Below are 24,985 nucleotides of genomic sequence, written 5' to 3'. Positions count from 1 at the left end.
TCCTCTCCTGAGCACTGCCAGCCTGTTTTAATCCTATAATTTATTAGGGACAGTAACACCTTAAAAAGGACATCACTGCCTTGGAAAGGGTGCAGCGTAGGGCTACAAGAATGATTTCTGGTCTTAGAGGAATGTCTTATGAGGAGAGGTTAGCTGAGCTGAGTCTGTTCAGCCTTCAGCAAAGGAGACTAAGGGGGGACATGATCCAGGTATATAAGATTCTAACAGGTCTGGATGCTGTTCAGCCAAATGGCTACTTCAGTATTAATTTAAATACTAGAAGTCGTGGCAATAAGTGTAAATTGGCGGGAGAACATTTAAAAATGAATTTGAGGAAGCACTTCTTTACACAGCATGTGGTTAGAGTATGGAATAATCTTCCTGTTTATGTAATGCTGACTAAAACCATGGGTTCCTTTAAATCAGAGCTAGATAAGATTTCACCAACTCTGAAATATTAGTTAAGTTCTCCCCAGATGAGCTTGATGGGCCAAATGGCCTCCTCTCCTTTGTAAATTTCTTATGTTCTTATCTGTCAATTTAAAGAAATTGTCAGTTTCTATTAACTATTAGCAAACGTATAGTTATTGTCTGACACTGACAAAACATAATCACAAGCACAGGCGCTTGAGGAGTTTCCCCTTGTGCGCTTAAAGACTTCGGAAGTTAAATATTGATATTGACATGATATTGATATGATGTCTATCTTCTGAGAGGTAAAAAGGAGAACTGTGCACACGTGTTTAGTATTATCCATCGCTCCACCAAAGCACATTGTAACTGTTGTTAAAACTTCTGGCAACTTTAAACTAGCAGCTTTATTGTCAGGCCAGTGGGACTGATAGAATTTCTGAGCCTGTATGATAACGGCTATGATGCAGACACCCAGTCTGACAAAGCTGCTTCCCCCATTCTCCTGTTCGTAAGTCAGCAAATTGAAATCTTCTGTAATTTCTGATAGTGCCCCAACCACACACATCTCCAGAATCACTAGGTCCTGTTTTCTTCACGGCAATTTGCAGAAGAGCAGATCTGTCTGTGCTGCACTAACTGTTGGCTTGATGGGCAACATTAACGGTACAGCTCAGAAAAGTCATCACAGGCAGTCTGCAGAGTTCTCTGGCGGGCTGCCACTACTGAAGCATATAATCATGTACATTTGAAAGAACGAGCTCTAAGCCTCTCATGAGCTGTGCTTCCTGCCCCCTCAATCGAGTTGTCAGTCTAGACTCCTCATGTTTTACCGTGGTTTCCAGCCACCGGTCTCACCCCAGCCCACCCCACAACAGCGATGCTACATTAACGCAACGTAATGCAGAAGATGCTGCCGCATGATACAAAGAAACACTGCATATTGCCTGACGTCACCTTGGAATTTGGGTTTGAGCCACGTCTTAATCTAACTCAGGGATTTAATCAGATGCTGTTGAGTATAAAACAATGCTGGTTAATGTCGGTTTTTTTCTGATAGTCAAAGCAGGTAAGAATTATATACTGTATGGCCCCCATCTTTGAAACTTGGAGTCTCTCGTGTTTCCTTTAGAAAAATCATTAGGCCTTAGACTGTAATAACCAAAATGTAAAACTTATGGTTACATTTAGTGGTAACAACAGAGCACCAGACATTATAACTGATGTCCCTAATTTAGAAAACCATTTATTTAAATTTAATTCTTTCCATTTGGTCAAGCTACTCAAGACTAAATGTAAGAAAGAGTGTGACTGCGTAGTTTGACAGTAACAGTCAGAATGAAGATTTAATAATTTAGCTTCATTAATTATATAATGAATTGAAAAAGGACAGTAAGCTACCCGATGGCAATTATCGCTATAATTATCCTGTTTCGAAGTAGAAACATTAAATTTGGCATAAAATTACTGAACCGTTGTTCCAAATATAACACACAGTGAATTTGATTACGATGCTAAACAAGCCAACGTCTGTCATATCTTTTCGGTGATTTTCAACAGAATGCCCGTGAGAGATCTTATTCTGTCCTTGGTGACAGTCCATGACAAATATTCAGTGTTTGGCAGCAAAAAAGAATTTTCTCTTTGCTCACATTGCAGAAATATATGCTTTTGCCACTAAAACAGCCAAGAACTATTTTTTTGGTTTGGATCTGACTTAGACTAGAGCAACTAGCAGCTGTACAGCAGTTGTTTACAACTGTGAAAAAATTATTGTACAGATTTTCATTTTGAAAGTGAACTTTATTTCAGCATCATGGAATTAAACCAGGGAATTATGTATTTGTGTTATGTAGAAGAAAATAACTTTTATCCTGTTCTAGTCGTCATCCTCGTCATCGCTGGTATCACGGTGCTTCTCCTGACCGGGGGTGCAATGGCAGTTTACCAAATTGTTCCCATCAGATTTCTCTGTCTAAGGCGCCTGACTCTGGCTCGTTCACTGTGCTGCCCAGATGTTCCTAAGCTAGCTGGGAGGTATAATCCTCCAGGATGTCCTGGGTCTGCTCTTAGTCCTCCGCCCAGTGAGAGGTGTCTGCAACAGTTCACTTGGAATCTGACCAGTTCGCTTCCTTATACTGGCTCCTGTTTGCTCCTCTACATCCTCCATTTCATGTTCCCTTTGGATTTTCAAACTACTCACCCATTTATGGAGAGTGAGTCCAACTACCCTACAGAGAAACAGACAATTTTTGTCCCAGGTTATTAGACAGAGCTGATGACTACAGAAGTGGACAGAGACTGACTAGTAAACCAAAGGCCTCATCTGACAGCTTCCTGTTTCACCACCAAGGACCAGAAAAATAAGGCATGAAACTAACCTGCCTGTCGATCTCATTCTCCTTGTACCATCATCATGAACAAGACCCTGAAGTACATAAACTTCTTTATTAAGGGCAGAATCTCCCCCCATTCCTGACTGCAACAGCCAACTCTTTTTGGAGGGATTACTATGGCCTAGGACAGAGGTCACTAACAGGCGGACCGCGGTCCGGGTCCAGACCCAGACCGATAACCAAAACCAGACAGTTATGATTTAAAACCTGATGGAGTGCTTTGATTTTAACGGATGGAGTGCTTGATAAGCTTTCTTGAGGTCCACAATGTCTAGCGCTTCCCCTCAACAGCAGCTTGAAACATTCAATAAGTTTGAGTCGACTTGTAAGTGGAGGTAGTAAAGGTATTCGAATTTGGTGATCATTGGTCATTGTTGACACACCACAGCACACAGTGCATAACAACGAAATGTGTTCTCTGCATTTAACCCATATGTGACATAGCAGGGGGCAGCTAATTCAGTGCCCAGGGAGCAGTGCTTGGGGGCGGGACCTTGTTCAGGGTACCTCAGTGGTACCTTGTTGGTCGAGGATTTGAACCTGCAATCTTTTGATTACAAGTGTGTGTCCGTGAGCTTATGTAAATCTATTAATGTCATTCTTTTGCAAAGACAGAAAGAACTGGGCTAAGGTTTTGATTGTACTGGATAAAAGAGTTCCACTCTTATTGTTGGATATCTAAATGAAATTACATGCATTTGAACCCAGTGCCCTACTTTTAAGTCTGAGTCTGATTTTTTTCATGGCAGAGAGGTGGATGGGGGAGGAGTCACTGATGTCCTCTCTGGTGCCTTAAAAAGAAAAAGATTCATTTGGGTCTTTTTGGTTAGGGAGTCCTGTTTATACCACTGTGGCAACAATTGTGTCTGCACTGTGGCTGAGTGGAGGACGTGGGCGTGGCAGTGCAGTGACGGCAGCTCACTGCAGTCCAAGAGTTAAGGCACAGATGCCGCCTATAATCTCTGAGGATGTCGAAGCAGATGTGTGACTTAAAGCTTGTGCTAACAAATGCAGTTAAGGTGAAGGAAACAGTAGGTGTGTCTGTAAAGATGCCTAAATTCTGGCAGACATATCAACCAGTTTCTGAAAATTTCAACAAAAAAAAACAATTCTTAAAAATACTAGAAAGAAGGTACTGTGGTTTTACAGCCATTATTATCATTGCCGTTTTTTTGCATGTGTCACAGATGTTCCACCTGAGAGCCAGTTAAGCTCGGCTAAGCGTGGCCCAGACGTTAGATTGGGGATTATGATGAATCCTTTATTTGCCATTTGCAGATGTATCAGTACCGATACACTGGAGTTCATCTGATCACGATCACAGAGAATACAGGGATATTATCATCACCTGGGCAAAGGTCACGTAAAATGCTAAAATTCAGAGATATTAGTCCACACCGTGAAGAGAACCAAAAAAGTAACACAGAAGCAGCCTATATGTATCTTGCGAGTCTCGTTGGACAAAGAGAACCTTTCAGGCCTCAGTCCCACAGGAGGTTTCCGCAGGCAAACTGCTCACAAGACCAGAAACCGCTTCATTCATGTGGGACAGTTTTGGAGTGGAGAAGAATGAGTCTGGAGCATTGTCTCCCACAATGTTCACTGCACACTGACACGCGTATTTGCTCGGACAGAATGAAATGCTCAGCTTTAGCACTAAGTATTGCTGGCAGCGCCGACATGGCATGGGGTATGACTCTCTGACTCTCTGGCTCCGCCTACAGCCACTCATTCAATCAGAACGGAGTGTGCATTACAATAAATCACTCACATTGTGGCATCCATGCTGGGAACGATGACTTGAAGGGAAGCCAGTGCTTCAATCCACAAGCAAAACCTTCTCAACTTGTGGTTACAAAAGTGCAGACGCCTTGCCAGTTATTGAACCTTAGTCCTAAAGAACATTTGTGGGACTTTCCAGCTGGACCAGAGGATCTCCTAGAAGAGAACTGATGCCAGAGTCAGAGCAATCAGAGTCTTTGTCGACTCCTAGTCTCAGCACAGCTTCGGCATGCCGGCCACATGTGCTGAGCCAGAAACCTTGTGGGTCCATACTTTTCTGAAAACGTTTGTTCTTATATTTCAGAATTACTATTAACTGGCTTAACAAATCCCTTACTAAACTAAAAGGTATTTAGGTCCACTATCTCTGAACTTTCTTGAAAGAAGTTACAGACAAATACGTGCTAGAAAGCACACACATTTTCACAATGGGAAGATGCCATATTTAAAATTTATTTCTTACCAAAAATAAAATATTCCAATAATGTAAACCTTACAACAAATCTCCTTTTGCAGTGGCTATTGTTTTTAAATGACAGAAGTGGTCTTTGTGCTCTGTGGGAGTGCAGAGAGCTGGACTAAAGACTTCAGGCAAACAATCATATGCTCATGTGCCCGCTGGGTCATTGCTGCCGGCCTTTCAAACACTCTGTCAGGTCCCCTTTGACGCAGGTCCGTTTCCTTCACAAGTAAGATTTTTATTGTTTTGAGGGAGCAGACTCCAGAATCTCCCTCCACCAGCCACTTCCTTCTTCCTCTCTCACAGGAAACACTGCAGCAACTCACTTTTTTTCCTTCTACTTCCTTTTTTTCTCGGCCAGATCTGCAGAATAGAGTTCAGAATTACCCCACACGGGTTCAGCTTAATGGAAAGAAAAGATTCCTTGAGAAGAAAGATAGCAAAGCCACTAGTGACAGCAAACAGCTTGACCCGAGTGAATTTTTACCACGGCCCAAGGACAGTGCGTCCCCCCAGTGCTGGGTCACACACACAGCCCAACACAAACAGCAGCCAGGAAGCCAAAGACACTGAATGGCTACAAATGTCTTTGGGAAATATATGTGCACATAACCAAGCATATCCTCACTCATTCAATTCATTAAAAGCATAACATTTAAATACCTTCCAAAATAAAACACAAAATGGTAACATTTAAAACATTAAAGATAATGCCAAACTTGTATGCATCATTACAGTACATGCAGAGTGGCACGCTGGCTGGGGGCTGCTGTCTCGCTCCTTGAGCTTTACTTTAATTCCTGCCTCTGCTTTGGCTGTGGAGTTTACATATTCAGCTTGTTCTCCTTCTGTTGTGTGGATTCCCACTCGGCTCTGCTCTCTTTCCTCCCAAAGTCCAAAGACATGCAGTTAGGCTAATTGATGTCTCTAAATTGCTCATAGTGTGTGTGCGTGTCGGTGTGTGTGTGCATTATGTTTTTATTACATTGTGGGGACCAAATGCCCCCCACAACATGATAAAGAACAGTTATTTTGACATCGTAGGAACCATTTTCAGGTCCCCACAAGGATCTGTGACTGCAATCAAAAAATTAAAAATCAAAAGACTAAAAACATTTTGTTTGGTTAGGGCTGGGTTGTCATGTTGGGATTAGGGTTTTCCCAATAGAAATTAATGGAAAGTCCCCACAAAGATATAATTACAAACCTGTGTGTGTGTGTGTATGCACACTGTGATAAACTGGCATTCCATTCAGGGTGTCCCCTGCCTTGTGTCCTGTGATGGACTGGTATCCCATCCAGAGTGTCTCCTGCCTTGTGCCCTGTGATGCCTGGCATAAGCCTCAGCCTCCATTTGACAATGTATAGGAAGAAAGCTGGAAATGTTCTGGGTAGATAAGCACAAAATGTCAAGGTTTTTCAGGTGGCCTGTTAACAAGCCCTTTAATAAACACACTTAGACCATATCCTGTACTAAATGCCTTAGCGAATAAAAAACAAATTTGGTTGATTATTTATGCTAACTCCTCTGGTACGTTGGTTTGCATGAAAGAATAATGTGGATAAAATGTAATGGTACATAAAACATAGATTGTAAGTAAAGAAAATGTGAATTGTACTTTTGGATTAATGCAGGGGTGTCAAACTCCTGGGGGGTCGGAGCCCCGTGTAGCTTAGCTCTTTCCCTGTTCCCACGCAAATGATTCAGCTCAAGAGCTGTGTGATAATTAACGCAAAGAGTCGAATCAGGTGACTTAAATGAGGGAAAACCCAAAACTGTGCAGGGCTCCGGCCCCCCAGGACTGGAGTCTGACACCCCTGGGATAATACCATGCATTGCTAGCAAACTTGTTGACTGTAACCTTGGTAACAGCACATTGTTGTGATTACTAATTGGCAGCATAAATAGCATTTTGTCACACCAATAGACTATGAAACAGATGTTTTTGCAAAGGTATGTAAAAGCTTCAAACTAATCAGATTCTTCCCTGCTGAAGTTCACCTGCTTTGGCAAACCAGCAACTGGAATGTTTGCAGCTTGACTGCAAAAATGAACAATCATTCACCTTCTCCCCCCCTTTCAGGGACCTACGATAAGTAAGCTGTGCGTCCGTCAGGTCACTGTGACAAATGGATGACAGCTATATTTTAACCTCCTTCACTGATTGTCAAAAATAAGGCCTTATACATGTCTATTAGTAAAGGCTTGTGCAGATAGTAAAACTTCGGCCTGTAGTTCACAAGGGCGATTGTGCCCTCAAGCACATTTCCTAACTTTAAAAGGTAAAAGAAATAAAACTGCATTCTGTCGATAGTACCCTTAATTGTTTATGCATATTTTATTTTTTATTTAAAAAATATTTTAGTTGGTAAAAACATTAAAACGGTCTTGTCGTGATGCTTAATTGCCAAAGTATTCAGTTCCATTATCGCGCTTCTCCGTAAGATAACTGTCTGGAAGACTCCGTATCTCTCCATAACTTCACAGACAGACATATACAGTTTTCATCCTTGCTTCCTTTGAGAGGCAACCAACTTCCCTTTACTTGCATTTATGAAATCTAAGGACTAAACACATAAAACATTGCATACAGAATAAGCTGTTCCTAAAGGGGGTAATACGCTAGACCATCACGACTGGAAATGTAATCCTTTTCCTAGGGAATTTTAAAGTCGTATATTCACTTGTTTTTCTTCAAGTCATATTACGGTTTCGTAGCTGCGTAAAAAATAACATTGTCCTTAAATAATTTATAAACGGTTGTACTAAGTAGTACAGATATTTCTGCATAGAAAGCCCACGCTGGCAAACGGCATTTTTAATGGTGAAATTTTGATTCATTAAGCAGTTTGAGCAGGATGGGGCTTGTTTGTTCTGTAAAGACGGTTTTATCAGCTCGAAACACACACAGGAATTCCGGTTTGGGATTGTCCGTCCAATTCCTGACTTCCACAGGAAAGCTTGCATAAAAAGCAACTGAAAAACGCCCAAAGGCATTTCATTTCTTTCCAGGCGGTTCACGGGGCACATCAAGCAATTTACCCGTCGTCCGTATCATAATAAAAAACTTTGGGATGAGATTAAAAGAAACTGAAAGCATGGAAGAAGAGGGCAAATGGCCCGTCAGACGCTACGGCTGCTGTCAATGGCAGCTGCTTTTGGCAGGACGTGAAGCTCCTGCAAGCTGGGGGTGAGAGACGGTAGGCGTGCTTTTATACTGGGGTAAATGACTATTACAGGTTATTTCTTATGTGCATGCCTCTTAAATTAACGAAGTTCTCAATAATCATACAGTTGTATCTATTTGATGTGACTGATTCCTCTTTGCTTCATGATTTGTAGTGTTTTTTATTCTATAAATACTCTTGTAAAATACCGACACAACCGATTTAAAAGAGATATATTAGTATGAAGTACTGAAAGGATTTCGTACTTTCTCCATCCAGTGGTGTTCGTAACCATAAGTCAGCTATAGTTGTGTTTATGAGAGATAACTAGTAATTATTTTCATTTGGTTTCATCTTACAAGGCGGTACTCGAATTAAACTGTCGTTAAATAAATGTGGAAAAATATATATTGCGTGGAAGTTGCGCGGTTGTTTATGAGTCGGGCCCCGATTAAAACTGCTGTAAAGAGGAGATCATATACGGTCCGTTCTGTAGATATTCTAATGGGACTCAGATGATGGAGGTGGCCGTCATCTTTATTATAGCAAAATGTTCGCCACATTAAGACAGCGCTTGGGCTGCGATAAGGGTAAAGTATACAAAAGCCATAGGATCACGCCCAGATAGGCTTCCTGAAGGCGGTAAATGGTCAGGGGATTGGGGGGGGGGGGGGGGGGTGCAGGACCGACTTCTAAGCTTCAACTGATAAGGAAACGAGTAGCCGAAACAAGCCTAAACTTTTCGAATCGACTGCTGAATCTGTGCGGTAACCAGCCATAAAACAGTATAATATCATAACCTGGGTGTCAGACTCAGTTACTGTGAAGATTTGGCAGAAGCGCATCCTGTCCGCGATCCGCTGCGTTTTATAAATGCACTACCAACAGTACACATTTCAGCATGGAAAGGCTCATTAAAACACAAATAGTGTGTAGACTAATGCGTGACTCCTTTACAAGCATCAAAGAACTGCCATACTTAACTGTCAATAATGTAAAGATACATTTTACGAATATTTAGGCTAATTTAAGCACGCGTAAGGTATCTCTTCCCCAGTTTGCATTAAATTGCTGTATAGTCATCAATTGTATAAATAACGAATCCTTTATATATTGTGTAGATCCTTCGAAGAGTTTATTTTGCGTAAAGTATACACTTACCTGAAAGGTAACTAGATGGTGGACGGTAATATCCGTAGCTGTTTATTCTTTAAGCAATGGATGGTATCGGTTTATTTTTTTTGTAACAAAAACTGCTGTTAATAGACAGGATTGTCGCCGTACACTGATCTCGCTTTAACGTTGGGGTGTTTCTTTGACCTGTTGCTCAATCATAGCGCTTTAAAGCTGATTCGGTGGGAGGGAGATGGAGGTGCGGGTCCAGGGTGCCCCCCTGCGAGCTCTGATATTTTTCAGCAAAAGTCTTCCGAGAACGACAAGCTGCAAACGGGAACGCAAAACAGCAGGTTTACTAAAGAAAATATTCCAACTTGGGAATTCATTACTTCATTCTAGATTCGTTGGTGCTCATCAATTTTCCGAGATTTTCGCATTTAACACATTACAGTGGGAGTGTTTTATTGCTTGCTTTGCTGGGGATCGTAGGATCAAAGAAATACCAGCAACCTCACAGAGAAGAGCGCTCCCCAAGTGAGTTTGAAATAATCTTTTTTTTGCAATGCACTATGCCCGAATGTATTATCTGTAAGTTCATTTATATCATCAGACTTCTGTCGCCGATTTAATTATGTCACAGTTTGTGCTTGAAAAAGCAGAACACATGGATATACAGTGTCCTTGATAGTCATAAAGACGTAACTGTAAAACCTGGCACTTAGAGTCAGTAATGTGCTATTGTGGTTTTTACTACCTCCCAAGATGACAAACTTCATTCATTCTTTTTTTTGTAGTGTCCCGCACGGTAAAATAACAAAGGGATGCACAAAGATGTGCACGTAACTTACAGAAAGTGGCTTGTGAAATAGCGCCCACTGTCGACCGCTGTTTTTCATAAGCAGCCTACAGTTCAAAGGGCGGCGAATTTGATCTGAAATAATAGTGACAATCGTATTTATAGATTTCTGGTTTAGGCACATGGTTCAGGCACACACAGATATTTATGTGTGTTGCTTATTACAGTACAACTGCTATAGTTTAAACAAAAACAGTTTTAAAAATGTGTTTTCATGTTTGATAACCATGTATTTTACAGAAGTGTTCAGCAGCTGTTTAGAAGTGCTACATATTTCTGTCACTCTGATCTTGTACTGAATTTAACAGTATGTCATATCAATGGATATTCCTATAATTACTATAATTTTTTTCTATTCTTGGGAGATTCATTATGCATCTCTATAATATATATATAATATAATTTTACTTTTGATAGAAATTTAAAACTTTAACTTTATCCATCCATGTTCTAACCGTTTAGACGGCTGCATGCTTCAAATGAAATCGAAGGAATTGTTTTAGCAGTACGAAGTCATATGACCGGCAATCACTACGGCGATCACCACGGTGATCACCATTTCAGAGCATCACCTGTGTAGCCTCCCCCCCAGAAGCAAACTTTTCTGCTTGTTCTGATCCCACCCACTGTACGGGATTGGCTAGACAAAACGAGCACTCCCCCGCGTCACTAGTGCCTCGTAATGCTCAGGAACTAACAGGCTTTGCAATGGCGAATGCCTTGGAAGGAAGGAAGACTTGCTGAACATGTGCAAAATTATCACCATTTATATGACGGGCCATGTCAAGGTTTTAAAGATGTCCAGACAACCTGCAGTACATGGGAAGGAATTGCTCATTCTGTATGTGGATCTGCTGTATGAGAAATATTTTGCTCCTTCTAGTGTTGTGGCATGACATAGAACGGTCAAGGCGGTGTGGCCTTAAGATCGCTCACACCTGGGGGGGCTGGAACCTATTCTAGGCAATAGGAGTACAGAAGGCATGACTACGCCCTGGACAGGATGCCAGTCTATCACAGGGCACTTACTCATGCACACACACATAATTGCATACTGCGAGTACTCCAGAGATACCAGTTACAGGGCACTTACTCATGCACACACACATAATTGTATACTGCGAGTACTCCAGAGATACCAGTTACAGGGCACTTACTCATGCACACACACATAATTGTATACTGCGAGTACTTCAGAGATACCAGTTACAGGGCACTTACTCATGCACACACACATAATTGTATACTGCGAGTACTTCAGAGATACCAGTTACAGGGCACTTACTCATGCACACACACATAATTGTATACTGCGAGTACTCCAGAGATACCAGTTACAGGGCACTTACTCATGCATGCACACATAATTGCATACTGCGAGTACTTCAGAGATACCAGTTAGCAAAACTGCATTTTTTTGGACTCTGGGAAGAAACAAAAGTGCATGGAGAACTTGGGCAGAACCTGCAAACTCCACACAAGCAGAGCTGAGATGGAATTTCTGCTCCCAGTGTTGGCGGTGTGAGGCGGTGGTGCTGTCCGGTCATGCCATAACCTTCACACTAACATCGGCAGCACGCCTTCACGCTAACATCGGCAGCACGCCTTCACGCTAACATCGGCAGCACGCCTTCACGCTAACATCGACAGCACGCCTTCACGCTAACGTCGGCAGCACGCCTTCACGCTAACGTCGACAGCACGCCTTCACGCTAACGTCGGCAGCACGCCTTCACGCTAACGTCGACAGCATGCCTTCACGCTAACATCAGCAGCACGCCTTCACGCTAACGTTGGCAGCACGCCTTCACGCTAACGTCGGCAGCACGCCTTCACGCTAACGTCGACAGCACGCCTTCACGCTAACGTCGGCAGCACGCCTTCACGCTAACATCGGCAGCACGCCTTCACGCTAACATCGACAGCACGCCTTCACGCTAACATCGGCAGCACGCCTTCACGCTAACATCGACAGCACGCCTTCATGCTAAGCAGTCAGCTTTAGCTAATTCGCCTGGAAGTGGCAGCCGCATTCCTGTTGTAGCCGCTCTTGCCTACATTTCATTGTATGAAAAATATGTTTAATATAAAATTGATGTTGCCAGACTCTGTCTATAATACTTTCTGTAGCCTCCTTTTGTGGCTGATGTGATGTTGCTAACCCCCATCTTGAGTCAGACCCCACCCCCATGGTGTTCCCGGGAGTATCACGTCTCATGCAATAAGTGCTGATAACTGCCTCAGAAAAAATACTCACTTTGGGAGGCTTTCCCTGAACAACTTCTCTTTGCCAGATTTGTAGCTTAACCTCTCTATTGGGCCATGCTGCACTGATTACCCCAGCTGTCCCTGTCACAGTTGCAGTTATATTTTCCCTGTCATTTTATCACCTCCATTCGCCCCCTTAAAGCTGACGGCTCTACCAACACTATTGTGAATAATTGGGTCCAATATCACTGCAATGGCAGTGAGTGGTGAGCTTGGAGCGCAACGCGGAGCCTGTTTTCTACTGGCTGATCTGGAATCCGCTATTTCAGCAGCCCGAGGCTATCCCTCCCCCAAACCACCGCACGCCCCATGGCCCCTGCTTGGACCTCCATTGGGGAGACCATTTATTTATGGCTCTGTGTCTGTGTGAAATGAAAAAGAGAGGAACATAAGCAGTGGATCCAGAACAAGACATGGCAATCCTTCACAGTTAGCCTGTAGCCGTACCAGACTTGTGAAATATGCAGAAGACCACCTACCCAGCAAAAGCAGCCTTGGGTTAAAGTAAACAGGTTTGTTGTGCAAATACCAGGCAGTATTGCAGTTTGCAAATATGATGTATGTTAACTAGATTTTGATGTTTTATTTCATGTTAGTCCATTAGCAAAAACAACATTTATCTTTCAGAGGTATTCAGTAGAACTTTAGCATCATGATGAGTTTATTGCCTCCTTCAGCCAGCCTATTTTTGGCTGATATAGAAAGCAGACTCAGCAGTCTGCACACTAACCCGCATGACAGTACGCCTTCACGCTAACATCAACAGCACACCTTCACGCTAACATCGACCATCGACAACACGCCTTCACGCTAACCCACACAACAACACGCCTTCACACTAACCCGCATGACAGCATGCTTTCACGCTATCATCGACAACACGCCTTCACACTAACCCGCATGACAGCATGCCTTCACGCTATCATCGACAGCACGCCTTCACACTAACCTGCATGACAGCATGCCTTCACTCTAACCTGTGCCTTTCCATGTCATGCAGCTTTTTATGGGATGGAATCAGGTTCACACTTTTAGGATTACTGCTGTGTCACCTCCAGTTCCAGTACTCAGCAGATCTGTTCCATCCAGTTAGGAACCAATAACAGGTTCCTAACTGTGAATAGGAGCTGATCGATTAACTGGCGCCATTCCAGGTAGAGGACCACCACAAACTGAAGAGGCACGCTGTCTGTCCTCTGGTGCTCAGCTTTTGCTGAGGGGAAACAGGTTGAGGCAGCTGCCAAAACCTCTCAGGGGGCCTCTCTCTCTCTCTCTCTCTTTCACTCTCTCTCCATCCCACCATCTCCTTGCTGTGGTAGTGTACCATGCTGAAGGGCTTGCAATGTGGGAGACTAGGGGTGTAAACAGACGCTCAGTCTGCTACATTGCAGTGATGCAAACAGATATTGATTAGAAGGATTTGATTGACCCATAAACTCCAACTGAATTAGTAAGCTGGGATTCAAGACCTTTGATGCTGACTATGAACCGGCATGTAGATTCTGCTCCAGTGTCCCATGGAGAGGAGCCACTGGCGTTCTTCACATTACTGTCCTGACCACCTTCTCATAATCAGTGAAAGCTTCTTATTAAAATGGGCCAACATTTACAGTTTATCTAATGTAGTGTTTTTAGTTGGGTATCAATTTGACCCACAAACCTTTTTAAAGTTGTGTGTAGTTTTCCTCCATAGTCAATTTCCTCTTGCTGTCTTTCCATGCATATCCATGCATTAGAGGATAGATGTGCATTAGAGCGCATCTCTTGCAGCTTACAGGCACATGCTAGGTCCAAATAAGGGCCTGATTTATTTATTTCAACCAGGAGACATTAGAATTAATACTTAAAAGCTTTTGGGTGGAGTGTCATAAATGGCTTTTTCATGGGGCACCCACCCCCCCCCCCCCCTTCGGACAGGTGATTGTAAGTGCTTGACTCCCAATCAAGCAGTATTTCTGTTGTTTCGTGCTATAATGCAGAAGACAGAAAGAGGGGAAGTGTAGAGTCCAGCAGTGTGTGAGCCGTACGAGTCGGAAAGCTTATTAAAGATTCAGTGCCAGCAAAAGTCAGAAGCGTCGTCGTCTTTGGAGCAAGTTATCGTTTCCTTATAAATACCCCAATCAAAGGGCCCAGTGGAGCTTCATATTTTAAGATACAATCGTTTTCAGGAGAGATACATTTCTAAAGCAAAGAAAAAAAAATAATAAGGGAGAGTGATGAAATGTTCAGCTTCAGTGGAGTTCTTTAGTGAAAATTCTTAAATGACTGGGATGATGAGCGATTTGGGGAACAAAGAAATAGACAGAGTAAGGCGATACATCTACTGTCGCTCCAGATACAATGTCAGGGAAAGGAGAATGTTGGCTCATTCTGGCACAATCCAATCACTGCCTCCTCCTGGACGCCAGGACTTGCCGCCAGGTCTAGCTAAATTGGCTTTTCTCTCAGGGGCCTTTTCGTTATAGCTATGGTATGACACCCTTTGACTCTATCAGGCTGGCACCTCCCTTGGCCTGTGCAGTGGAATTGATTGATAAGTGACCCACCAAATGCCCGCGTTGTCTCAGACAGGGAGGTATTTACAGCCGCCTTTGCTCAACACGTGGGCCTGTGGGATTGTGGTGGAAAGTGGCCCCTTTTATTTCAGTCATGCTATTGCTCTCCAGGACCTTGGGAGCCATTTGCAGTGTGTATAGAGAACCATAAACCTTTTAAACGGCAGTCTCCAATGTCCCATAGATCCCCCCAGTCTCGGCTTCACTTTTTAAAGATGTTTTATTCCTGGTGAGGGAATAGCTTTTATGTCTTTTTGCTGTCCATAAATTGCCTGCCACTGCAAATTCAGTTACAAGTTGGTTACTATAAGCTGTTCGACATTAGGTACGGTTAGGGTTTAGTCCAGAGAGACACAAGATTAGGACTTAGTCACATGTCAAATATGTAGCAAAAATGGGACAGAGAAGAAAATACCTCTGTAAATGTTACATTTCTCATTTTCAGTTAAGCATAATGGATATCAGACTCTGTGGTAATTGCTGCCACATTTTAATAACATGGGTGCATGTTTCCTCTGCCTTTCGTCAGAGCCTGGACATGGGGACCAAACTTCTCGGCTGCCTCAGTGTGGTAGCAGATGCAAATTTTGATCCCAGAGAGATGTGGGAGCAAACTCTCCCATGCCTTTTAAGCATCACAGTGTTAAATCCCCCCTTATCCAACTGTGGAGGAGGAGAGAGGCGCTGAATTTAGTAAGCTGTCCTGGAAAGTTTTGCTTTTTCTTTTTTAGCCTTTTAGCGTCATGGTTCTTTTCAGTCTGCCGCTGACATTCTCCCCGTATGAGCTATAGGTGAAACACAGCTGGGACTTGTCTAGACCTCCTCAGAGGCCAGAAGAGTGTAGGCTCAGAGTTCTCAGTCCAGAATACCCTTAGTTTGTACATGCGCTCATCAGGCCTAATCAATTAGATTAAATTCTTCCAAACCTGTCTTGCTATGCATGGCAATGGCTGCCATTTAGTGACCTGAGAACTTTGGCCTTTAAACCCTCTCTTGATGAACTGAAGAATAAACTTTGCTGACAGAAAAAAAACTGAGTTTTAGAAAGTTTCAGCAATTCTGTCTCTCCTGGTGCCGCTTTGACGGTCCCGCCTGTCTTTCTGTTTGCTGTGATACCAGGTAGCTGCAGCCCTGTCTTCAAATCCATGTGAGACGCTGCCTGAGCATCCAGCGTTCCACTCCTTCTGCCCACGCCCGCCTCCAGCACTGCACTCCCCCGGCTGAGAGAGAGCGGGAGAGCCAGGCAGAGATGTACCCAGTTTTCCTCCTCCTGTCTTCCTTGCTCTTTGTTCATACGTCCTGCACATCCCATATCTTCAGGAACCATGGGTAATGAGCTTCTGCTCCTCTCAGCATGTGCACTATATTGGGGGTGGGGGGGGGCGGGGGGCGGGGGGCAAAGCACTCTGTATAAACCCATATTGGGGCAAACATTTGTATGTAAGGAAGATGACCACCCTGATACATAATAAAAGAAAATGATAATCTTTAAAACCATTGTTTAATTTAATTTTAAAAATTCATCCACATAATATTAAAAGACATAGAACAAATAGCACTTCCCTGGGTCTCACACTTAACCAGTCCAGTCATAAAAAGGTGCTGCTGTTAATTTTATGTTACCCAAAATCATTCATTTAAAATTATAATAATAATCAGTTTGGGCCTTTTAAACAAACCCTGTTTGTGTGGTTATTGATTTATGGTTAGTCTGACGGTTACTCTGCTGTATGTTCCAGAGGAGGTGGACATTATTATCGCTCATGTTTTTGGGCTGTCCCCTGCACACAGGCGGAGAGTGTGTCTCAGAGATGCCCCCCAGCACAGCCCTGTCCTGCACACGGAGTCCTTTGTCCAGACAGTCCATAAACCTTACTTAACCCTCTGTCACGATCATCGACTCTGCAGCACATACAAGTAAGCCCCCATTTTACACTTAATGGCCTGTTCTGTCTTCTCATTGGTGTTTACACTCTTTGATGATGTTTTTCAAATTTAATTGGATATATATTTGGTATCCATTCAAGCAGCATGCCATGTTAAATGTATCTCTGCATCCTGTCCCTTGTTATGTGTGTATGGATTATACTTACATTACATTGTGGAGACCAAATGTACCCCACAATGTAATAAAAGCCTGTTTTTCAAAGTTGTGGGGACCATTTTTCAGGTCCCCACAAAGATCTGTGAATGTAGTCAAAAAATTACAAAATGCCAAAAGTCTGATATTTTGCTTGGTTACATATGGTTAGGGACAGGGCGGGGTGGGGCTTAAAGTTGTCATGTTGAAATTAGAGTTTTTTTCAATAGACAGGGAGTCCCCTCAAAAATAAAATTCCAAACCCGTGTGTATGTGTGTGTGTGTGTGTGTGTGTTTGGAGTTTGCATGATCTCCCTAGGATCCAGCCAAATATTTCAGTTTCCACAGTCCACAAGCATGTGATTGGGAAAAGTGTGTGCCTCATGCAAAGGCCTGGCACGCCATTTGGGGTGTCCCCCGGCTCGAGTCCTGTGGTGGACCGGCACGCCATTTGGGGTGTCCCCCGGCTCGAGTCCTGCTCTGGACCAGCACGCCATTTGGGGTGTCCCCCGGCTCGAGTCCTGTGATGGACCAGCATGCCATTTGGGGTGTCCCCCGGCTCGAGTCCTGTGATGGACCGGCACGCCATTTGGGGTGTCCCCCGGCTCGAGTCCTGTGATGGACCGGCACGCCATTTGGGGTGTCCCCCGGCTCGAGTCCTGCTCTGGACCAGCACGCCATTTGGGGTGTCCCCCGGCTCGAGTCCTGTGATGGACCGGCACACCATTTGGGGTGTCCCCTGGCTCATGTTGCATGCTTCCTTGGCACAAGCTCGCCCTGACCATGTACTGGAGGAATGGTTATGGATTATCCATGTGCATCTGGATGATACTGAAGTAGTTCTGGTTTACAGAAGAGTCCACTATGGAACTCAAATCAGCAGCAGTAAAGCTGCAGCTCCTGCTAACTCTTGCTCGTACCTAAATGTAAGCTGTGGGTTCAAACGGAGCTGGGGTAAGCACTTTAAAATCACTGCAGTGAGGCAGCTAAGGAGCTGGGGGAGAAGCAGCCAGGCCTGCTCCAGAACTGAGTCATGGAGGCGGAGACATTTGGGGACTCAGAGAACTAAGCACTTTCTGGATATCTACGGGAAAATAACTGCTGAGACTTCAGCTTGGTTTATTTTGGCCAAAGTCCTGTCTGGGCTTATGGTCTTTTCACTGTCGGTCTGACAGCACAACAGGAGCAACGACCATGTTCTGATCTGCTTCCATTCAGGACTTCTTACTTGCTGAATATGATATTATTCATTAACTCAGGGGTGGGGTGGGGGGGCTGTGGTTGAGCCCCGTAGCGTGTTTTGACCTCCCACTGCGGTTTTGTTACACTTACTGAAACACCCTGAATGTGGACCAGCCTCCTCCATGAAATGTCTCTTCATATCACTTTACTTGCCACTTCACCAAGGTTCACTTCCTTTGCTGTGCCCAGAATAGGATGGCTTCTGCACTGGCTTTTAACCAGCTTTCACCGCCTCAGAGTACATGGAAGGCAGCAGCTCTGGAATAGCTGTGTTCTGCATATATTATTCAGCATAACCCAGCTCTCGTTACCCACAGGACGATGTACAGAGTATCATATCGGCAGGTGAGCCTCACCGTACCGGTGTCATACTCCTATCCAGAGTGCTGTCCAGGATGGCGGAGATTCTATTCACACAACTGTAACCAAGGTAACGTGATAGACACCTTTACCACAATTGTAAATATCTTACCGTAGCCATAGTGAGTGTACAGGCCTTCACAAACAGTGTTCACTATTCACCCATGTGGTGATTTTTTTTTTAACATTCCCTCACCCAAGACCCCAGCATTTGGTCATGAATTGTATCAGTATCTAACAATTGTTTTTCACAAGTAATTTTTATTATCAGATTTGGACTCATGAAGGGACATACAGAGCCATTGTAATCCTATACTGCAGCAATATAAAACATAATTTGGCAAAAAATTATAACAGCTAGATATGTTGAAATAAATCATTCGTAATGTCATGAATATTGATTTTATCTTATACTATGTTAAGTCGTCATTTAAATCCACAGGTAACAAATGTAGCATGTCCTGCATTTAAAACGATATGCCCCCTCCCACAGCGGTGTGCTTCCAGCCCTGTGTCAATGGGGGCACCTGCATACGACCAGATCATTGTTCCTGTGGCGTGGGCTGGACCGGACGACGCTGTCAGACAGGTAATGACTTAATAGCCATTTCACCACCTATTTCACCACCTATTTCTAATATATGCTGAGCTGTTTTTTCTTGGTTTTACTTAAATATGAATGTTTTGAAAATTATAAAGCTATAATTTATTTACTGAAGGAAATATTGACTTTACATGCACAAAATATTACCCATGATTTACACATAACTAGATGATTTTGTACTTTAGTCATTTATATTTTAAATCTATTTCTGACATTCTCAAAATCTGCTCATATCAATTAATTTAGCACTTAAGCAGCCAGGGAAAAGCCATACTAGTTGTCATTTTTAAGCAACGAATAAGAATAGCAATAATAATAATAATAAAAATCTCCCGTACTTAGACCTGGATGAGTGCAGTGGTCCACACCCCTGTGCCCAGCAGTGCTTTAACACCCCTGGCAGCTATCAATGTGGCTGTCTGGATGGCTACCAGCTGGCCAGGGATGGGCGCTCTTGCCAGGCGATTCCTCTGCCTGTCACCACCGCTGTTCCTACTGCCACCCCAGAGAGTGAGTACCTTCCATTACATGCCAGTCAGTGCTCTTCATTCCTACTTACATGGGAAGTTAACAAGGTTTGTGATATGCCATGCAGTGTTCTCAATTCCTACTCATATGGGAAGTTAACCGAAGTTAACAAGGTCTGTGATACGCCATGCGGTGCTCTCCATTCCTACTCATGGGAAGTTAACAGAAGTTAACAAGGTCTGCGATACACCATGCAGTGCTGTATATTCCCACTCATTCAGGAAGTTAACAGAAGTTAACAAGATCTGTGATATGCCAGGCAGTGCCCTATATTTATTTACTTCTATATATGAAGCACTACTCTGCCTACAACAAGAACATCACTGCCAAAGGCAGCCCTAATGCATGTCAGTATTCTCTCCATCTCTCAGCAGTCTCCTTCCCAGGGATTCTGTGTGGTTTTGCTAGAGTCTCCAGGGTTTTCCAGCCCAATTTGTGACCAAATACTGCAAATATTGCCAACTATAGTCTCCAAAGCAATGGCAGAATCCAAAACAAGATTAATTTACTCTGAGTATAGATTACAAACTGAAACTGATGAAGTTTCCAGTGTAAACAAAGACAGGCGTAGATTTTAAGCCCAGTAGTGGTCAGTATGACCTGAGGGTAATAGGTTTGTCAGTATTATTATAACTCCCTCTAACTCCACAAAATCAAACCTAAAGATTTAATGAGCCCCCCACTCCCCCAAAGAGGCCCAGTGAAAAATGGCACTTTGTCATAGTAATTATCATTGTTTCATTGGATTTACATCACAACACAGTTTAAGTTTTTTCAATTCTTTCAAATTCACAACCTTTGCCAAATGAATTTATCTGGATAATAAGTATATGTTTGCTTAGGAAAAAAAACAATAAGAGAACATATGCAAATTAACACAATAAAAACTAACAAGCTTCTGTTCTATAAAAAGTTAGTTATATCTTGTTGGATGGCTGATGAACATCACTTTGGTTCCCAAACCTCTCCTCAGGGGTACCTCAGCCATTACAAGAATTCGTTAAATTTCACTACCAGCTTATTAATTTATCGATTAAGCCTGGAGCTTGAGCTTTGGTGATGTCACTGGAGAGCAAACCCCTAGATTACCTTCTCTGTGTTTACTGCCAGGACATTCTCTATGTATGGCTATCAGTCATGGTCTGAGAAAAGCATCAATGGGCACTTTTCTGCATTTTTTTGTGTGGCTTTTTTGTACAACAGCAGCTGTTACTGCAGAGAAGATGACCAGCCAGCTCCATGATCCATTATTACTTTTGGTACGCGCTATGCCACTATCAACTCGTACCGTGAGTAATAATGCATTGTGGCTGGCGAACACCACCGAAAGCAACTCCATGCACTTCACAAAGTCCCTGCAGAGCTTCGTAAATTTCTGCTTAATAAATAGGAGCCTCTTACATGCGAACGGTTCCAGGTGGCACGTGCCCCTGTGTCCCAGCGGGGAAGTATCAAGCGTTTGTCACGCTCTTCAATCCGCAACCTCACCAGGGCAGTTGTGAAAACGACCACGATTCATCGTATACGGCTTGTCTTCGGCTCTTACCGTAGTGAAGAGGCATGAAAAACAAAAATGTAAAGCAAAACCCAAAATATATGAATATATATATTTTTTTATTAATCAGAGGAAGGTCTAGGTGGATGTAAATGTTTCACTCATGAAAAATTTGCATGAGTTCTGGTCCTCAATGTCATTTACGCTGATGGGTACCAATTTCCATTTTTGTGTAGTGCTAGCTAAACGACTAGCTAAACGACTAGCTAAACGACTAGTTAAACGACTTCATGTATAGCATCCTGACTACTGCCAAAGATATGCTACTAAGTAAGGAAACATTTACGATTCATCTCCCCAATACAGCACGTCCTTCCTTTTTATGCCAAGCATAATTCCTAAAAAACAGGATGTCGGATGGGAAACTCACTGAAACAATGCAATGAATCGTCGTTCGCAATGAATAGAGTATGTATTTCCGAACATACAGCAGACTTTGTTTCGCAAGCCAGGCATAGCTGGTAATTGCTAAAGTCCTATGCAAGTGTCATGCAGTCCGCACTCCAGATTAGATGAGGGTCTTGGCTGCGAAATACTGTTACACTAACAGATTACTTTTTCACCATTTTAAAAGTGAAAACGTTGAGGGTCACATATAGTAATTAACAACAGTTTTGACCTATTGGTGTTCAAAACTATATTTGGAGATTTGTTCACCCTTTAACTTGTGAAGCTTTTATTAGCTCTCAGCTCTGGGACAAGCATGTTTATACACGAGGAAAAATGTGGAAATTTTAGAACATCGTGGCCCCAAACAGGCACATCATCAACTTCCGGATAAAATACGAGAAGGCTACAAGAATCTCTTCAGCAAGAGGCAGACACTGTTTTTAGAGAAATAAGGCAGGTTGCTGTGGAGATAACGTTGAGGAGAGCATGGCGGTGAGGACAGAAATGTTAAATCGTACTCTCTCCCTCCCCTGCTCCTCTTGGTCTGTTGGCAATCAATTCACTTCTCATTCTTGCATCGGCAAACTTGTCTGCTGGGGGTGACTTAATACTCCCAAGTCCTGGTGCAAGTCTCGCTTTCAGCCAACATCTGGGAAAGATCACAGATCTGTGAGCTGTTAGATTTTCTCAGCCGCGGTACAGATCTGCACCACGATGTAGCTGATAATCACTCAGAATGACCTTTTGGATGAGGCCACTGAAAATCAGAGCTGGCGCAGTGATCAACACACAAAAAAGTGATATGGTTACATAAAACTTGGTTTGTTTTCCCCATACTTTTGACATTCCATGATTGTTATGTTACCAGTGTTATCTGTCATCGTGTCCCTCATCTAGCCATCAGTTTGTTAGTACTTGGTGTCCATATTACAGTGATGTTTGAAGTACAGATCTCAGAGAAATTGTAACTTCTGGAACTAAGCCAAAGCCTATTGTGATTGATGAGAAACTTCTTTGTCCTAGGTGGGAAGGCCAGGGCAGACGACGCTGTTACAGAGGAGGTGCAGAGCTTGAAGAACAGAGTGGAAGTGCTGGAGCAGGTACCAGTGAATTCCATATATCAACTGCAAGGTGCTGGCCTATTCAAATCCATTAATAATCTATAATGAGAATAATAAATTATTTCGAAAACCTAGGAAAGATACATAACATAAAGCCATTTTAGTTAAACTGCTAGGCTGAAACACTTGGTTATCAGCTGTGTGAGAACAGTCTGTGTTGAATAGTTTCCAAAATTGCTCAAAAATGCATTGCCCCTCTATTTGCATATTTAAGGTGGTACATATTTATATTAAATGGATAGACAGTTCCAAGCAAACATACTCAGTTTCAAGACACAGCCAGCCAGGCAACATGTGCCAGATGGAAGCAAATTCCAGCTGTTTCAGGAATGGGAAGATGGCAAGATATCTGATTTTGAAAGCAAAAAGAATACTTTTCTAGCAGATTTTCCACTGTATGTAATGGAAATACATAATGGATGCACAGCAGTGTTGCTTAACACAGGCTGTAGCATGTCGTAGGAAAAAGTACCAGGGGAGCAAAAAGAGGCCCGTTGGCCTTGGGAACAGGGCATCTGACACTGCGACATTTTCACAACAGAAGCTGCAGCTCGCCCTGGCTCCTTTCGACAGCCTCTTCTCACGGTCTCTGGGCGAGGACGTGGCTGAGAAGACCAGCTTCCTGACCCACTCCTTCCAGCAGCTGGACCGCATCGACTCGCTGAGCGAGCAGGTCGGCTTCCTGGAGGAGCGGCTCGGATCCTGTGAGTGTTCCTCCCCACATCGCGGCTGATACAATCCATCCAACCCTTTTGGGAGATCTTTGCCTCACTCTCTCCCAATATCAGCATCAGTCCTAATTTTTACAGAATAACCTTTTCTGAAACTAAGTGATGTACGGTTTGGTTTACGTTCTTTGCCAAAACTATCAAAATGACTTAGTGTTTTACAAGAGCAGTGACTTGGTGGTTACCTGGCCTGTGGGTTTGATTTCCACCCTCGCTGCTGTCTGTGCCCTCCTACAGCCAGATATGCAATGATGTGATTGTCTGTCTCTAAACTGCCCGGAGTATGAGAGTGAGGCCACATGAGAGCTGGCATCCCATCCAGGGAGTGAATGGATGTTTTATAGGGTTCAAAATAATCTTTTGAACTAAGCTGCCACTTACCATATGAAACAGCTTGTTAAACTTTTACCAAGATAATTTTTCCCTGAAGTGGCAAAAGAAGGCAGCTGTTAAAAGGTGAGATACATCTCTGAATAATCCCCGGTAGAAAAGAGAATTCTTGTGACTGTGGGTAAGAGCATCTTTGAATAAATGTGATGCAGAAATATTAAAGGCTTCTGTTCTGTTTGTACTCCAAGGTTCCTGCCAAGAAAATTAAATGCAGAAAGACAAACCTGACCAGAGGAAATAAAAAAAAGCTCTTCGTTTCCAAGTTGGCTTCTACGGGTTTACAAGCCTTCATGCACCAAAAGCAGAGTCTTTCGGCCAGGATGAGGAAAACAAAGAACTCTGCCTGAGCAAAAAACATCTATGTAGCCTATTTATTTGATAGGTATTGGTTTCTAAGTGTAACCATGATTTAAATGTAACCAGTTCTTAATTCCCCATATTTAGGAGCCGAACTGTGAGGAGTAAGTTTGCTTAGTCTCCTGATCGTTCATTTTTCAGAACATAATTCCCCTTTAGGAGGATCTTACTTTATTATATTGTTTAATGAGCAAAATGCACAAGATGCTATTGAAAAGGATGTGGTGGAACTATGAAGTGATAACTTGGCTTGGTTTTTGTTAAAGTTCTTCACAGGCCACCCACAACCTGTGCAAAAGCTCTTTCGCCCATTCGGATGTTTGTACTTGTATTCTCGCTTAAATAAGAATGTGATGCACTACCTGTAATTGGTTGTTTTTTTACTGAAAATTATTTTGCCAATAAAAGCAGAAAATTACCTCAAAGATCTGTTATTTGTGTGTGGAAAAACATCACAGAAGAACATCTGCCGGGTTTGAAATCGTACATGCCAAATGACTAATACTATTTTGATAATACAATGACCCGAGTAGAAGTTCATTTATCTTCCGTTAAAGGCACTATGAACACAATGCTCAGAATTAAACCCGCATGTCCAAGCACAGAAAGAGAGTATGC

The 24,985-nt window shown here is 43.0% G+C and overlaps 1 protein-coding gene and 1 long non-coding RNA gene across 6 annotated transcripts; one reads left to right on the top strand and one right to left on the bottom strand.

The window, feature by feature from the left end:
* Positions 1-5,009: 5,009 nt before the first annotated feature.
* Positions 5,010-9,710, bottom strand: LOC125745753 (uncharacterized). Of its 2 annotated transcripts, XR_007398740.1 has the most exons (3): positions 9,379-9,710; positions 6,257-6,436; positions 5,010-5,412 (listed from the first exon to the last, which is right to left on the bottom strand). It is a non-coding gene; the product is annotated as an uncharacterized LOC125745753 (long non-coding RNA). The 2 variants fall into 2 exon arrangements; XR_007398739.1 differs by lacking the exon at positions 6,257-6,436 and having other exon boundaries at positions 9,379-9,563.
* On the top strand, positions 7,735-24,792 carry LOC125745749 (epidermal growth factor-like protein 7). 4 transcript variants are annotated; one of them, XM_049018912.1, is made up of 9 exons: positions 7,756-8,250; positions 16,132-16,341; positions 16,804-16,929; positions 18,652-18,764; positions 19,188-19,283; positions 19,641-19,808; positions 22,795-22,871; positions 23,434-23,596; positions 24,199-24,792. In XM_049018912.1, exons 2-9 carry the CDS (start codon positions 16,262-16,264, stop codon positions 24,216-24,218), a joined length of 843 nt encoding a protein of 280 aa, XP_048874869.1. In that variant the 5' UTR covers positions 7,756-8,250; positions 16,132-16,261; the 3' UTR covers positions 24,219-24,792. The 4 variants fall into 4 exon arrangements, with proteins under 4 accessions (XP_048874868.1, XP_048874866.1, XP_048874869.1 ...); XM_049018911.1 differs by having other exon boundaries at positions 7,735-8,240; positions 23,434-24,792; XM_049018909.1 differs by having other exon boundaries at positions 7,736-8,250; positions 23,434-24,792.
* The last annotated feature ends 193 nt before the right edge of the window (positions 24,793-24,985 follow it).

This window comes from Brienomyrus brachyistius, chromosome 7, assembly GCF_023856365.1.
Source record: "Brienomyrus brachyistius isolate T26 chromosome 7, BBRACH_0.4, whole genome shotgun sequence".
NCBI classification, from domain to species: Eukaryota; Metazoa; Chordata; class Actinopteri; order Osteoglossiformes; family Mormyridae; genus Brienomyrus; species Brienomyrus brachyistius.
Note: the sequence above shows the minus strand (reverse complement) of the source record. Positions and strands in the feature narration are given on the sequence as shown.

Bases quoted from the DNA above. Each gene is read 5' to 3' on its own strand.
- LOC125745749 (XM_049018911.1), top strand. From the start codon at position 16,262: ATGTACCCAGTTTTCCTCCTCCTGTCTTCCTTGCTCTTTGTTCATACG. The intron at 19,284-19,640 runs GTAATGACTTAA...TCCCGTACTTAG, and splicing joins CGGACGACGCTGTCAGACAG to ACCTGGATGAGTGCAGTGGT. The intron at 19,809-22,794 runs GTGAGTACCTTC...TCTTTGTCCTAG, and splicing joins TCCTACTGCCACCCCAGAGA to GTGGGAAGGCCAGGGCAGAC.